Raw genomic sequence first — 17,391 nt, 5'->3', positions numbered from 1 at the left:
TTCACCTGTACTCTTCCTTCACATGTCATTTCATCATTAAACCTAATTACTTACTGATGAAATTAAGTCATTTAATTTAATTCACAAACAAATTATTTACAAAAAATTATCTTGTAAAGAGGTTTTATAACAAACAAGCTGGAATGCTGAAATAATTTGCCATTCAAACAAGGAATAATAAAGTTAGTTATTTTTTTTTAAGGTACGACGGCAATTGAGATACTTTTTACACATTAAATTAACCTGCCAATAAATAAATAAGTTGCAACTGTCAGAATATCTTCACGGTTGTCAAAGCATGGTTTAAGACAGGTCGGGTACCAGGGCAGCAGAGCGGAGATAGAGGTCGCTAACGAATTCAAAGACAGTGCGGTTCAGGAGCGGCACAAATATTTCATTTGCTCCTTAACAGTAATAAAAATAAATATGTATATATTTGTTTTTTACTGAATTATCTTAAGACGGCTGATGTTTCTTGTCTACTGATACCTTTAGCTTGTTCTTAACTAATCGTAATAGTATGCTTAGCACAAGTTACAATCGTCATTCAATCCTTCGTTAGTAATATAATGTGCCAAGTTTTATGAATGAAAAAATTGTAACGCTCCGTATGTAGTGTGAAGTGTGATGATTTCAACCGAGTCTAATGTTAAACCTTTTGTCGCCACTAGTTTTGTATTACGCTATATAAAGGGGAGTAATAAAAATATTACCTCCTATAAATATCTGAACTCCTATGACGTTTCCTAGTATGGAAAGGGTTCATTGGTTCAAAAGGCAAAAAAACTAAAACAGACGTATATATGGTGAGTAGTTGACATGGTGTTTGTTTGTCTGTGTTCAAGGATATCAAAATTTATATCCTTAACTCTCTCTCTCTCTCTCAATACTCAGAAAGTGTTTGTACTAAGTACAAATAGAAAAAATACAACTTTGGTTAACTCTGATACAACCTTACTTTAGGAAAATTGTACGTAATTAATTAATAACTTATTATTATAACTAAACTAATAAATAATTAACACTTGATAAATTTTGAGATAGTAAATATTATTTCATATAATATAAATCAATTTTTTTTTTTAATGTAAAATTTTATAAAAGAAGTTATATGTTTAGGCACAAAATGCATACATTTTTCAAAATGCATGAATCGTACATATTTTTTTCAGTAAATGATAAATTTAAATTAAAAACATAATTCATTATATGTGTGTAGGTTTTGTTTCCTATTTGATTTACTAATACAGTCTGAAAAATCGTCGCAGTAATCGATGTCTTGCATGTGTTGCTTTTAAATAAAAATGTTCCATTTACCTTAAATTTTAATGTATTTTAAGAGTTGATTGAATGATTCTTCATATTATTAAAAAAATACATTTTCATAACATTTAAAAATATTATGAAATTCTAGTAAACTGGTATGAAGAAGTAGTAAGAATCGTAGTACTTAATAGTAGTGTGACGAACTTACACATATGGTCACATGTAAGCAAACGTCACACTTTTGAGGTTTCGCTACCAGGGCAGCAATAGATATGAGGAGTCTAAAGACTACGGGAAAAGCCAGCCCCTTCAGGGAAATGTATGGTGAGCGTGTATACGTTATCGGTTATATACATACACAAAAGGGGCGGAGCTTCCAGTCACACATGCGTACCAAAAGCTTTATTAGTTGGAAAAATTCAAAAGCTCAGTCGATATTTCGGTTCTTTGAATTTTCTTTACCAGGGTAGTAGGATCAATAGGAGTTTAAATATGACAGGAATGTAGCTATTGAAGAAAATAGACGAATAATTCCTTCCTTCCTTACTTTAAAAGATATTTCCCGCATTCGAATATTTTTCGCACCAGGACATCATAAATGCTGAGAAGGTTTGAAAGAATTTGTGGAATGTGTCTTGGATTCCGAGGGATTTTATATCTTTCTTATATTTTCATGAAAATGTTAAAAAATTATTATTAATTTATTATGGTGGCAATAATTAATAATCTTGTCAGGAACCATCTTACCGCCTAAACTTATAATAAAAGCTCTTTGGTAATAAGTAAAAATAAGTAAAGTAAACTAAGGAAATTATTTATTATTGAAATTAATCAAACAAAATAAAAAACCTTTAAAATTAACATAAAAGGTGGCATTTTCTTTATAAATCGTTGGAACAAACAAAACCCGGATAAACCCGGTTAAACCGTGTTAAACACGCTTATCCGTTATCATCTACCAGGGACACATAAACGCATGGTGGTATTTAATCCGGAAAATTTCGTGGCTTACATACGAGACTGACCTGTAAGGTACTTTCAGAAAGAGAAATTTTATTTCCGAACTAAATTCTTTCAATCTTAAAACTTATATAGACTGTAAAATGAATCAATAATATTATTATTAAGAATAATAATTAATAAATAAACCTAGATTAAAAAAAAAGCATTTTATGAAATATGAAAACAACTTCAAGTTAAAATAATTCTAAGAGCAGTTACATTTAAGGTTTAATTTCCATTGAATAAAATATTTTTCAGTGCTACGAATCGATAACCCGTAGAGCTTGTGTAACCGTGGGCGTAGCCGAGCTATTTCCATCTCTTTCTGAACGTTGTCTCTCTCACGTGGTAACTCTTCGGTACCAGGAGCTGATATCTAAGTTGGCAAAGTTTGACACTAATGGAAAGAAAATTAATATTTTGCAATGATTCCAATAAGTCATGTGTTTTTGAAGACTGACATATATTTATTTAGTATAGGGAGGATGTTTGTATATCAGTGTGGCCTTACTTCAATTAATTGTATGTTCCCTTTGCATTGCTTATGTGACATTACTTGTGCTTATGAATGGATCAATTAAACTATCACATTTACACAGATATTATGTAAAATTTATTTCTAAACTTAATACTTTTAGTAACATATTTTTAAAAGGTGTTTTTTTTTTAATTGAAATTTTTCTACCAGATTCACAGAAGACTTCGTCGACATCAGGGAAAGAGAGAGAAAAGTCAAGAGAGGCAGCAGAGAGCAGGGCAGGCAGCTCATGAATAGACATAACAACGAGGCCGGGAGACGGGTAATATATTTACTACTAGGAGCTTATAGCGCAGTGGTTACGATGCGTGACCTTGAAAAACCGTTTTCGGGTTCGAAACCTGTAAATAAATTTAATTATAAACATATTTTCGTAAACTTCGTAATAATATAGGTGAAACGAATCTATTTTTTATACAGTTAAATGCGAAAATCGTAGAAGTTTTTCATTGAAAATTTTCTTATATATTATTGACTATGCCATATTCAATCAAACCGTAATTCTATTGAATCAAATTAATTATAATTTTTCAAATTAAATGTCACACGCATATATTTATATATCTATATGTGCATATGATAATTTTCAACAATACATTACTTTGATCTATTTATTTACTATAAACAGTGATAGCAACTTGGTGACACATTTTGAATTTTAGTTTAGAAAACTTTTTACACTTATATAATTAACGTTGTAACTGCCTGTATTTAGTCTCGTTATTTGTACTAAGGATACAAATTATATAAACTTTACATTTAACTTGCTAGTCTTATTGAAACCACTTTCAATAATATTTGCAAGTTAAATGTAGATCTTTGATATCATTACACGATGATCAGTGCTTAGGAAAAGTTTTTGCCACACTATACACGAAGCCTTTTACGTTTCTTATTTCCTAACATACCTTAATAGTATAATAATATACACTAGTCGAATGAATAATAATTGTAACTTATTTATGAATAGTTATCCTTTTTTTTTTAACTTAACGTGGAGACTGTACTATTTAATGTTTTACGATTTATCAGAAATTTTGTTAAAAACTTTAAAATATTGGCTTATACTGGTAGGTATCCTGTCCATTTTTATGAAATCGTAAAATTTAAATATTTTTTTAACTAGATGAAAAAGTTGTAGTAAAATTTTCTGATTAAATTGTTTGCTTTTTTTTGATGTTGGAATAATAGATCGAACCTTTTCAAAAATTCTTTCAATTTTTTTTATATATAATATATGTAGATAAGGTCATATTAGTTGCACAATTTATAAACTCAAGAACAGCTAGCTGTATCGATTTGGATGTTCTTCTGGATGACTTCTCACATGCAGAAGGTTAGAGCATTAATCACCACGCTTGCTCAAGACGGGTTGGCGATTTCAGTCTTATAACTTGAAATTATAAGACCAGGTTTCCTCGCGATGTTTTCCTTCATCGTCCGTCAGTGGTGTCTAAACACTCTTAGAAAGTACATATGACTCGGAAGAGATCACATTGGTACTTGCCAGGTTTCGAACCCGCGCCCTCACGTATGAGAGGCGGGCCTTTTACCTCCAGGCCACCACGATAGTAACTTTATATTGAACGAATATTTATATATTATAAGCAACCCTCCTTTTTGACTTGTTAAAGTACTCACTGGCCACTAATTAATTTTTCTTAAAAAGATCAAAAGACCTGTAGTCTTGTATCGAGTCTTTGCATTCCTCGTGAACCGTCGGAACACTCGGAGCTCTGTAATTTCGGCAACGTGAGACATTTCGTATATTTTATTAGATTCTGTGAGATACTTTAGTTAATTCATTAATTTTTAAGAATTATTAAAAAGTTTTGTTTGTAATTAGTACCATTTTAAGTTAATTATTCTTCCGAATCTAAATATATATATATGTAGTGTCTATTTTGAAAGATAACTACGTAACTAAATAATATGAAACTAAGGAAAATGGCGTCCAATAAACGAACTTGGACATAAAATTGAAATTACTATATTAAGTAGACAATTTGTATGCACGTCTGTACATACAAATTGTCTACTTAATATGTACTGTCACTATTCTGCCACTTCAAACTTACTACCTGTCTCCTGACCCTAAACCTTCTTACTGCACATATTACGACTTCTGGAAACTCTGAAGCTCTACCTTTTTTTTATTACTTACAAAATATATATATATATATATATATATATATATAGTGTCAAAATATCCCATTATTTAACTCAACCAGACATCTGTAATATTTTTTACACAGATTAAAATTGAATTAATTGTCCCAGGCTGTTATAAAGAAGTCCCGGGTGACGTGTAAATGTCATGGCGTTTCCGGTTCCTGCAGCCTCATCACGTGCTGGCAGCAGTTGCCGAGTTTTAGGGAAATAGGTAAGGTCGAGATCAGGGTTAAAATGAGGTCATTTTATTTTATAATGAGCCCGAAATAAAGAAAAAATCTGTTTTTTTCTGTGTTTGTATTATTATTATAACTCAATAGGAAGGACAAAAAATAAAAAGAATGAATGAAATATGTGAATTTCAATAATTACGTTATTTCCCTCAATATTTTTAAAACATTTTACTACTACTATTTTTAACATTTAAAGGGGCTAAGATAAATTGCTATAAGTTACCAGGCGATCATGAGTTCACTGGAGTACAAATGCCGTCTATAAGTTTATATAAATCGCTCTATTAAGCTCCATTCGCGACAGACATTCGAATTAAGAACCCGTGACTTTGTAAATGATAGTGCACTGTGTTTGATCTGATACTATGAACTTGATGGCTTTCATTAATACTCCTCGCGTATTATGGTCTCCTGGTAGCTAGTTAATTTGTGTCCTCACTTATTCGTTTTTTTTTATTCCAAAAAGTAAGAGTGAAGGTAAGTAAGGTTTTACTTTTTCGAATAAAAAAAAAACTATTATTTATATAAGTAAGCAAGATTCTTATTATTAAAGTAAGTTAAAATGTGAAGGTTTTATAATAATAATCATCTTTGCTAAAATGTAAGCTTAACACAACTTAATCCTTAAGACATGGCATCCCACTTAAACTTATCTAAGTTATCAATACAGTAGGAAGTTAAAGGGATTGTATCCATAAAGTATCTTATTTACGACTCCAACAATATCTTCTAAAGCCTTAATCTGACTGACATACATATTTTATTATATTAAAATTTAAATTTTCTCTTTATTTTAAGATTGGTTTATTTTATCTAAGAAACTGCTATGGATCTATATTTCAGTATTAACACTAATCTAGTTGTTGTATTAAAAATATATTTTATACGCAGCTTATGTAAAACTCCTTTTGATAAACTCCTTAGTGTCATTTATTATCCCCTGACATTTAGTGGCGGAGTGATTTAAATAAAACACAACGTACAATTAAAAGAGTCCAAGAAGCAATAATCACGGCTATTAAATTATTACAAAACCAGTTTAGTGAGACATCTTGCATGGGTGGCTGCGTAAATCAACTCGGGGCACATCTTTAGAGTTATAAACATTCTATATAATATGTAATTTTAAATATGACAATAATATTAGTATATTAAATTTAAAAAAAAATCTTCGTAACCTCTATCGGATTAAAAATATATCTATAAAATAAAAAATCATTTATTGACAAGATTTGTAAAACATTTATTAATTAGTCATAAAGTAAGATCTTTTACCACCTATTTGACAGCTAGAAAGGAAGTGACGTAAAATTGTCTTTTTAAGAAATCGTGTAACGCGACAGCCCTACTTTCCTCTAATAGTCGCCGGCGGGCATAAAACAAAACATTCGGTTTAGGCGTAACATTATTTATTAAACATTCAATGACCCAAAGCTATAATTAAATATAATTTATTAAAAACTGCTACATGTACACTGCACGCCGTATATTATAATAGTTCTCGGAATAGGAAATTCACTTTATAATAAATATATTTGATAGCTGCAATAAATGCTGATAAAGAGACAGTGATTTCAAATATTCTTCTCGGATGTAATACAACCTTTTTGTGTAGAAACTTATTTCAAAATGGATGTTATTGATATGTTAATTTGTTTCATCTCCTGCAGGTGATTACTTGAGGGATAAATATGAAGGTGCTACCGAGGTAAGAGTATCGAGACGGGGCAAGCTACGTCTCGGCGATCCGAACTACAGTATGCCGACGGCTCAGGATCTCGTTTATTTAGAGGAATCCCCAAATTATTGTATACGCAACGAAACTATGGTGAATAGTAATTTCGTGTGATGTTTTTTAAGAAAAATATAGAATAATACAAGCTGTTAAAATTTATTATTCTGTAATTTTATTGATATAAAAATCATATCAACTTAATTTAGCTTAATTTATTTTTACTCTGTAGAAGTAAAATGGTTTTTGAATCGTATTTAAAAAGATATATGATTTACGAATTGAAATCGAACTTTTTCATCGATATGTTTCGTTATTCAACGAGAATCTTTATTAGAATGTAATTTATACGAAAAATTTATTCGGAGGCAATCTTTTGAATAACGCGTGCGCTTACCACAAGTGGGCATCGTCACAATACGTACGGAGCGTTAACAGTTTTTCATTCATAAACTTGACACATTTTAGTATTAACGTAGGTCATTGAATGAATAACGGGAAACGGTTCGTATGTAGTGTTACGGTACAAACGTGTGCTAAGCATACTGAACTATGTAGAGTTGCTAAAATTTAAAACTTAGTAATCTTTACTAATGAATAAAATTAAAGTTTCTGTTTGTAATTTAAAATTAAATAGCTCTTCACTGAACGCATATGATTTTGTTTATAGTATTATATAATTTGAAGCGACTATTGTCCTTACGTAGGTAAAGTGATAAAAGTAACTTAGATTACTTTCAACCGACATCAAATGAAGGAAGTTATCAATTTCACTATAATCATGTTTGTTACGTTACGGCTCCTTCGATTTTATACGCTTATTTTCAATTATTTATAAACGAAAGTACATTGTTTTTAAGTTGTCTTTTTAGACGGGCAAAGTCGACGGAAATATCTAGTAGGGAATGCACAATAGAATACAAAAATTATTTGACACGATCGGGAACCGAATCTATGGCCTCCGAAATAAAGAGAATCTAGTTGCAGCTGATAGCAATGTCACTAGTATTATGTTAAAAATAATATCATACGCGTCTATACCCTTATGACCAGTTTACACAATACTTTATACGGAACGTATTAAGTTTTTCGTTAATGTTGCGAACACAAATTTTATTTTTAATTAATTATATATGAGATGCGATTTTTATCCGTAGGGATCTCTGGGAACGACGGGTCGGGAATGTACCAGGACTTCATCAGGGCTGGAGGGGTGTGCGCTAATGTGCTGCGGCCGCGGATACAACACACACAGAACCGTCCTCAGGGAGAGATGCGAGTGTAAATTCCACTGGTGCTGCCGCGTTGATTGCAACACTTGCGTTAGAACCGTCGAGGTCCACACTTGTAAATAGATTTAGCTAATATTTGATATGTTATTTAATTTAATTCTGTGTATTTTTTATGTTGACCGAATAATGATTGTTATTTTTTCTGTCATTTCGAAATGTCAAGTTGACAGAACAACTAAATGTCAATTTGAAATACGATCAAAAATGACAAAAGACGGATCAGTACTTAATTATTATAATTTAATTTATTGTTAATACTCATTATTTTAATACTCTCTGTTTGTAGGATTTAAAACAATTACGCCTATTTAATTTTGATTGATCACGTAAAACATTATTTATATATTGATTCCGCCTTTAGTTTCCATTATTCGATATATAATTAAGTGCTATAATTTATAACTAAATTATTAAAAAAAAATCTGGAGAACTTGAGAGAGAGAATATTTTCATTAATTTTTTTAATCATACTCACACATATTTTATTCGTTATAAATTTAATTAATATCAAAAAATATATTTATTATCTTCTATACATTTACTTTGTTCATAATCATATTGTTAGCTTGTAAATAGCAGCCATATTTAATGTAGATAAAATAACAAAAATAGTTCTTAAGTTTAAATAGGTTCGTAATTTTTGCTAGGATATTAGAATTGCCTGACATATGTCTAAACTGTAAACTAACGTGAATTCACATACATTAATATTAAATTCAATTCAAACTTAGAAGGCTATATAATATAATCTATGCTACAATTGAGGCTCCCTATAGTTATAGTATAGTTGTTTAAAGAAACATTTTTTTTTATCTTAAATGTATATAATATTTAATTATTAATTATTTTGATTTCAATAAGGTTTAGAATAGCGATGAAACGATCAATGAAATAAAATAAAATCCGTATACCGAAATATTTTTTTTTTTTATTAATAGTCTTTTAATGGATAACCTAATAAACTAAATTAAAATAATAATCCTGAACTAACCTTTAAATATTATTCAAATTAAAGGAGAGTTTTATTAATATTTTAATTTTTTGAACATAAATAGTTCACTTGTTTTGAATTGAAACCGAATTGAAACTATTTTCAGTTTGTTATCGAGAAAAGGAACTCATCGGGTAATTAGATTTAGAAGTATCTAATAATCTTATTCTATACTATGAGCTGTCACAAATTTCTTTATTTTCAGTTTCTGTACTAATACAACAATTTTTCAATATTATTCATCAATATTTCAGCATTATTATATACCTACGAATTACTCCCTTTTCTTTTTTCTTTACACCTAACGCACTACTGTCACCATTAATTTCTTAATGTCACAACCACACTAGCTTTTGAATAACAAAAAGTTTTAATGTGAACTTCACTAGCCTTTTTCTAGTTGAACACATTCCTTGAAATTAATAACAATATATGTAGCTATAAATAAATGTTGCCTTGTAACATTTTTATAAATATATTGAACCTTAAGAATTAATAATACAATTTTATTGCATATCAAATCTTAGTGTTTTTGATTTTTTACTATTATTTTTTGTTTATAACAATATTAACATCACAATTTTTGTGATGGAGAATTGGCGGGCTTTTCAAAAGTACAAGCGGGAAAATTTAAAATATTTACTTTAATAATAGTTGTTGTAAAAAGTAGTCGTAAATAATACGCAAAATTATAAATAGTGTAAAATATGTTTGAAGCTCCGGGGTAACCCCACCCCCCGGGCGACCGTGGGTTCTGTAGGCCTCCACCACCTAAAAGACATTATTCCGGAGACGAAGTTTCGTGGAACAATAGCAGCGAGGACAGTGAAAAGTATTATAAACTATAATATAAACAAGGATACACACGTGTACGTCGGAGTAGCGAGCTCCGGACTATTATTAGGATCCATTTTCTTTATAGGTTGCTTTAGAAATAATACCACAGACTGCACAGTAACAGATTTGTATTCAGACTTCGAGAGTTTCGGCTTACAATGTTTTCTCGCTTGGTGCCACCTATAGAATGAATCCTCACTAACAATACTCGCCCTTTAAAGACAGTGTCAGATGATTTTTAATAATGTATAGAAGAGGGTAGCACAAAGTATTACAAACTCACTTAAAGTTAAAAAATAACTATATATAATTATATAAATATAATTCGGAATCCACAACCGCGCCCATATGTATTTCCTGAAAGTACTAGCAAGGGTGAGTACTCTGTTTTTGTTGAGAGCACTAAAGACACTAAACTTGGGAACCAAAATCCACTAACACTTGCCAGTTTATTCAAAAATGTAGTCAAGGGCGTGAAAAATATTAAACGAGTCAATGCAAATAAAGTGAGCGTAGTGCTGGAACAAACAATATGCCAATGCGTTTCTTAAAAAATCCAATTTTCATACTAAAAATGATTTAAAAGCTTACATACCAGCTAGGGCCGTGGAAACAATGGGAGTGGTAAGATTTGTTCGCACAAGCATATCTAATGAAGAACTGTTTAAAAAACTCTCATCTTCACATGAAATTATTGGTGTCAGGAGTTTTATGAAAAGGGTGAACGGAGAAAGAAAACCATTAGGTACAATCAGCATTACTTTTTTAACTATTACATTACCTGAATGTGTATACCTAGACTTATACAGGTTTACTTGCAGTGAGTACAAAGCTCCTCTTATGCAATGTTACAAATGTTTTAGATATAATCATAGTGCTAATATTGTTCTAAGGAACATCACCATTCCGAATGCCCTGAAAATTCACTAATTAAGTGTATTAACTGTGGAGAAACATATGTTGCAGTATCTCGGGATTGTATATTTAAAAAGAAAAAAATGCTCTACAGTGTCGTACTCACAAATAGTTAATACGCCTAAACTTATGAATTCAACAGAATTCCCTAGTTTACCTTTAACAAAACTTACAAAGGCACCAGCAGCAACACCGAAACCGGAAATAATACAAAGTAGCACAACCAAAAATATCACTAGACGTGAAAAACCAAAAGTACAGGAAGCTAAAACAAAGTTGACCAATTCAGAACTAATTGATCAAATAACTGAAAGTGACTATGTTTTAAATGGTTCAGTAGGCTATATTCTTTATGAAATTAAAGAAATGTTATATGATATGCACATTCATGGTAAAGTAGTCCAATTACAATGGGTACCTTCACATAATGGTATCATTGGAAATGAACTGGCTGATCAGGCCACCAGAGGACGCGCCGATGGAAACCACAGCAACTCATTGAAGACACCATATACTGACTTTCACCACACATTCACCATGGCCCTGAAATCATTATACAAAGAGTACTGGAAGACTGTAAGCAAAGAAAAAGGAACATGGTACGCAGACATACAGAGAGCCCCGCCCGCCCAACCTTGGTATAACAAATTAAAGCAGTATAACAGAAAATTTATAGTTACAATCAACAGACTAAGGTTCGGCCACTGCCGGACGCCCAGTCATTTATATAAACTGCAATTAGTACCAAATCCTACTTGCCCGAAGTGCCAACATGATCTTGCAGATCTGCAGCACATAGTTTTTCAGTGTCCAGCATATCTAGTACAAAGACTGATAGTTGTATGTGAACTTGTCCTCGTCTCCGATGGTGTGCCCGTGCCACAACATCTTCAGTCACTACTGTCTACGGAGAAATATTTTTACCCGCTATTTAAATTTATTACGAATACTGTGGAAACTTTATAATGTCTAAATAATACACTGTTTTTTTTATGGCCTTCATCCGTGCAAAGACATGCACTGCATGCATAGCTGTTACCCGCGACTCTGTCTGCGTAAGGAAAATAATAAGAAACTATGACAAAACTTTAAAGCCCCGTATGCGGCCTGCCTCCCACTTACGCGTTATAATTTCGGGATCTTGAAAAAAAGTACCCTAAGTTACTTTTTATTACATCAGCTACGAGCCAATAAGTCCCGTTAAACGCCGTTCAGCCATATTAGATATTAGTCGAAACAAACATACACTCGTATTATGTTTACATATACATACATATATAAAAAAGTAGGGGTTGGTGATAAAAAAAAAGCAAAAATTGAGGGTTGTATGTATTTTTTGATGCCACATTATAAAAAATAAAAACAAAAAATTTCGTTCAAAAATAAAAAATAAAGTTTAAGGGTGGACAACCCTTATCACTAAGGGGTATGAAAAAATAGATGTTGGCCGATTCTCACACCTACTCAACATGCTCACAAAATTTCATGAGAATCGTTCAAGCCGTTTCGAAGGAGTACGGGAACGAACATTGTGACACGAGAATTTTATATATAAGTCCAGGTTTCTTTACGATATTTTCCTTCATCGTCTCTCAGTGGTGTCTAAATACTCTTAGAAAGTACATATGACTCTCAAAAATCACATTGGTAATACAAAGTGATTTACTAACTGTGACAGACAATAACAGATTTTCAGTGTGTTTTGTCAAATGAACTGTCGTAAATAGAAAATGATAATTTGTAACATTAAGGCTCAAAAGGACTCGGATCCAGAGCCGTAAAAAATTTACAAAAAAAAAAAATGTGATGACGGGTGACAGATTATCGCTTAACAAAATTTTTATATTAAAGAATTGTGTTTTTATATTTGTCGAGCATCATTTGAAAACTATTTTATTTTATTCGCTTTAAGTCTTGGACGTGTGTTAAATTTAATAATTAAAAAAAAAACCGTGATAAACATGGGTAGAAAAAGTAAACCCAGACACCTCTCTGTAAGCTCAGTGTATTTTTTTAATTGGCGTTTGTTGTTCTAATTTATTTTATAAAATAAGAACGGATGATTTCAAAATATAACATCATATTTACTTAGTATTTATGTTTTGTGAAGGTAAACTGATAGGGAATTGTGTTTGAATAGAAATGTGTCCTTGAACTGAACATTTGAATTTTAAGGTTTTCGTCTGACATTAAAAATATCTTACTTCTTGTATAAGTCACAGTCAAAACGTTTCAGATATCGAATCCAATTACGATGATAAATATTAATAAAAGGAATAAAAAAAGCAAAAAGACATTGATGAAGAACAGAAAAAGGTGTATCCAGACATTGTTCAATCAACTTCGCAATGAAACTAATTCACTTAACAGCACTATCATTGAAGTAGACCTTGAGTGTTCTAAACTTCAAGAGCAAAACACTAATAAACACGATGAAAGTCTGATAATTATAGGCGACGATGATGACCTCATAAACAATGACTTGTGCCCCATCGAGTGCTCAACACCAAATACCCGAAGAACGAACGAAGATGCCAATAACTCCATAAAAAGCAATCACGAAGATGTCATCAACTTAACTAAGGAAATTAATATAGATTCTTACTTAACTATAGACCTTACAAACGACAGTTTAAACGGGACCGGCCAGTTCGGGAACACTGTCATAGATTTAGATAGTAGCAAACAAACAGCTACACTGTCCACCGACAGTATATCTATGAGCGGTGACTCGGATGTAACAGTTATTAACATGAAAGAAAAAAGTAAAAACAATAAAGATATTAAGAGGTTTGTTAATGGCATATCAAAAATGAGTTCCTGGGAGAAGGGTCGCTTGTTAGAGGTCATCACACAGAAGATATTCAATGGATGCAAAAGTCCTTGCAGTACAAGGAGTTGGAACAGCTTCAAGGTAATATAGTTTTGTATGTTTTAAAACTGTTATAGTAAAAGTAAATGCATTCATAAATTGGTCATTAGAATAGAATAGAAGGTGAGGAGACGGAAGAGAATCTGTACATAAAGGAAGTGATTCTTGGCAAATCCCCTTCCCGTAATAGTATTGGCAGTAACATCTACAACCCCGTGCGAGACAAACGGAACAGGACCGGATTGAGGATGGTAGTGATCGACGGAAGTAATGTAGCAATGCAGTGAGTACATCATTGTTTAATGTACTTGGTTGTTACGGTGCATTGATTAAAGTAAAAAACAAAACACCCTGTATATAAATTGGCATTTATACACAATTTGCATGGGCGATGTGCACAGTCAAGTAATGTATGCCAAAAATCTTAAACAGATAACACTCACTCACCACTGAACAGACATTAATATAATATTGCTAAGAACCACCACAAGGAAAGAGGATGTCAAACGAGCTCGCTTACTACATTTCAGAGCTATTATGTGACAGACAAACACACATGTACATCAAGATAGAACACTCCTTTTTTTAGCTTAAAAAATACCTAAGATTGTATCATGTCCTCGATTAAGAAAACATATTGTAGGGCAAATATATATAAATTATCTAGTAAACAAATTTTTTTCATTGTTTTTGTACTTCTATGTCATCAGTATATGTCCTTGTAGTTATTAATGTCTGTCACATTCGCCAGGCACACTAAGGGGCGGGTGTTCTCAGTGAGAGGTCTCAAGATCTGCATTGATTATTTTGTCAAACGCGGTCACATTGTAAAGGCATTTGTGCCTCACTTCAGGTAACATTTACTTCTGTTAGTTTACTATCCCGTGATATTCTGATGATATATTACTGAAGCATCCCGGCAGGTGTAGGCACGGTAAAAGCACTGATGGTAAGCTGTTAAGTGAACTGGAAAGGCAGCAGCTGGTGGTGTACACTCCGTCTAGAGAGGTGCAAGGAAAACTTATCACCTCCTACGATGACAGGTTGGTGGATAGATTTATATGTCAAAGATAATGAGCTGTGAGTATCTGATTATCTTTTTTCTTACTTTTAATATAAAAGATATCTTTGTATATCTTCACACTTGATTCACCTGTATTACATTAAATTAAATTTAAGTAATTTTTTTGTTTTTTTAATTTTGTAATTTTTTTTTATTATTTCTTTTACCTTCTTCTGTTAATTGTAAATTAAATATAGCTATGTATAGTTGTATGCTCGGCCCAATGTAGTATTCATTGATATAGAATTATGTATTTTTGTAATAAATAAATAAGTTCTGTGCTAATTCAATATAATATACTTGAAATTGAAGTTTTACTAACATTAAGATCAATATATATATATTATGTTGCGATGTTTGTCATAATATAATTTCATAGATACATCGTCCAGTGCGCCGCGGAGTTCGACGGGGTCATAGTGTCCGGTGATAACTACAGAGATTTACTTCAAGAGAATCCGAGGTGGAGGTTTGTCATAGAGAACAGACTTCTCCCGTTCACATGGGTGGGGGACATGATCATGTTCCCCAAGGATCCCCTCGGCAGACACGGACCCCCCCTTGAGCAGTTCCTCAGGCATCCATCATAGTTCACTGGCAACATGCTAGAATTATCATCTATAGTTTAAAAAAAAATTACGTCTCTGATATTCCGTCTCTATAACAAACTTTGGGTATTTAGTTAAACTGTTTCCATCGACTATACGGTTTGTTGTGTAGACTTATATCAGGGTTCGCTGGAAATATTATATATGTCAATCATAAAAATTCTCATATATATATATATATATATATATATATATATATATATATGGAACATCCAGAAGTCAACGTCAAACCGAAATATATTATATTATATATGTCAATCATAAAAATTCTCATATATATATATATATATATATATGGAACATCCAGAAGTCAACGTCAAACCGAAACGGGGTGACAGGATTGATTGTAACCATCATGAGAAAAATCAATCCCACGCAGTTTGAAAAGTTATGGGCATTTGAGAAAAACCTAGAAAAACGGTCAAGCTGTAACCATCTCTCGGTTGTTGTGGTTAATTTTCATTGTTTGTGTTCATTTAAACTCTGGAGTCGTAACCCTGAACCACACTTCTAGAACCACAGTCAAAAATAACGACACAATGACCACGAGTTCTAGAATTAAGACTACTAGTTAAACTATGAATTTGAAATTTTCAAAATTATTCGACTTTGAAGGTTCTACTTTTTAAAAAAATGTACTGAAGCACCAAAGCGAGTGGCGTTACAAGTTACAGTACTCGTTAGGTTCACACTGAAAACAAGAGTAAAAAATAAAAAACTCAAGTAAGTGGATTTTTCTAAGCCATTTTACTCAGTTCAAGTGCTTGTTATTCGCACAAGCTGATGGCAGGTACTTGGTTTACGGCAAAATGATGAGAGATGGATCGTGGACACGTCAGCCATGAGTGAGCGAGACAGATAGTGACGCCGCTCCTACCAAAGTCAACAAGAGAAAGTAAAATTGATAAAATAAGGAAAAATCTCGAGCTAGGCTAGGTTTATGGGAATAAAAGTTGGATAGGGATATAACAGCTTTTGTTGCAATAAATGTCAACGCCCTACGTCTCCTTAAAAAAGATCTATTTACTAACCGGGCATATCCTGGGGAGCTGATGTCCTCAGCAGCAGCAGTCGGCGCCGCTCTCAATTCGCTCTTAATAAACTGTTTCTTTGAGAACGCCCCGATAAAGATATCGAGAGGATTGAAGTCTGGGGAAGTCTGGCCGCGGGATACAATAACAATAAACCTAGCCTAGGACCACAACAACCGAGAGATGGTTACCGTTTGACCGATTGTCTAGGTATTTCTCAAATGCCTATAACTTTTCAAACTGCGTGGGATAGATTTTTCTCATGATAGTTACAATCAAACCTGTCACTCCGTTTCTGTTTGACGTTGAGTCCTCGGACACCCTGTATATATATATATATATATATATATATTAAAAGTTTGTTGAAAATATTTAAAAAAGTCCATTTCTAAATGATTTTAATACTTGCTATGATTATTCATTGTCCTATGCATGTGCTAGTATATATTATTTTTTCTTCATAGTGTAATCTCTCAAAGTACCATAATATATTTTGGTGAGAATATTTTAACATTGTCACACAACATGTGGATATTTTCATTTTTGTTGATTTTTTTTTCTTTTCATCAATGGTTGCCATTAAAACTTTTTAATGTATATTTTTTTTTTATTGAAATAAAAATTTCCCAATTTAAAAAAAAATATTACATTTGAAAATATTATACGATCCTAAATTATATTACGATGTTGATATGAAGAATATTCTTATTCTTAATACCTTTCGTGTTAAGACATTATTTTTTTTAATGAATGTCAAACGTCAATCAAAATACGATACAGATAATATAATATACACAGAGCTTTATAATGGGACGTACCAAATGAATTGTGTTCGAAAC

General features: G+C 31.9%; 2 protein-coding genes across 4 annotated transcripts in view; both read left to right on the top strand.

The window, feature by feature from the left end:
* LOC116773537 (protein Wnt-5b-like) overlaps positions 1-9,134 on the top strand; it is a 28,732-nt gene extending 19,598 nt beyond the window's left edge. For both annotated transcript variants that reach the window (XM_032666013.2, XM_061528827.1), the window contains 4 exons: positions 2,957-3,068; positions 5,087-5,189; positions 6,882-7,039; positions 8,101-9,134. In XM_032666013.2, the coding sequence (XP_032521904.2) occupies positions 2,957-3,068; positions 5,087-5,189; positions 6,882-7,039; positions 8,101-8,298 (571 nt within the window). In that variant the 3' untranslated portion in view covers positions 8,299-9,134. The remainder of the gene's footprint in view (positions 1-2,956; positions 3,069-5,086; positions 5,190-6,881; positions 7,040-8,100) is intronic.
* A 3,646-nt stretch (positions 9,135-12,780) lies between these two features.
* LOC116773469 (NEDD4-binding protein 1-like) lies at positions 12,781-15,720 on the top strand. 2 transcript variants are annotated; one of them, XM_061528828.1, is made up of 6 exons: positions 12,781-12,972; positions 13,215-13,892; positions 13,961-14,133; positions 14,602-14,703; positions 14,774-14,893; positions 15,293-15,720. In XM_061528828.1, the coding sequence occupies exons 1-6, from the start codon at positions 12,940-12,942 to the stop codon at positions 15,501-15,503; spliced, it is 1,317 nt and encodes a 438-aa protein (XP_061384812.1). In that variant the 5' UTR covers positions 12,781-12,939; the 3' UTR covers positions 15,504-15,720. The 2 variants fall into 2 exon arrangements, with proteins under 2 accessions (XP_061384812.1, XP_061384813.1); XM_061528829.1 differs by having other exon boundaries at positions 12,786-13,088.
* The last annotated feature ends 1,671 nt before the right edge of the window (positions 15,721-17,391 follow it).

This window comes from Danaus plexippus (assembly GCF_018135715.1).
Source record: "Danaus plexippus chromosome 22 unlocalized genomic scaffold, MEX_DaPlex mxdp_33, whole genome shotgun sequence".
In the NCBI taxonomy this organism is placed as follows: Eukaryota; Metazoa; Arthropoda; class Insecta; order Lepidoptera; family Nymphalidae; genus Danaus; species Danaus plexippus.
This window is presented reverse-complemented; position numbering and strand designations above follow the sequence as displayed.

Bases quoted from the DNA above. Each gene is read 5' to 3' on its own strand.
- LOC116773469 (XM_061528828.1), top strand. From the start codon at position 12,940: ATGGGTAGAAAAAGTAAACCCAGACACCTCTCT. The intron at 13,893-13,960 runs GTAATATAGTTT...ATTGGTCATTAG, and splicing joins GGAGTTGGAACAGCTTCAAG to AATAGAATAGAAGGTGAGGA. The intron at 14,134-14,601 runs GTGAGTACATCA...CACATTCGCCAG, and splicing joins GGAAGTAATGTAGCAATGCA to GCACACTAAGGGGCGGGTGT.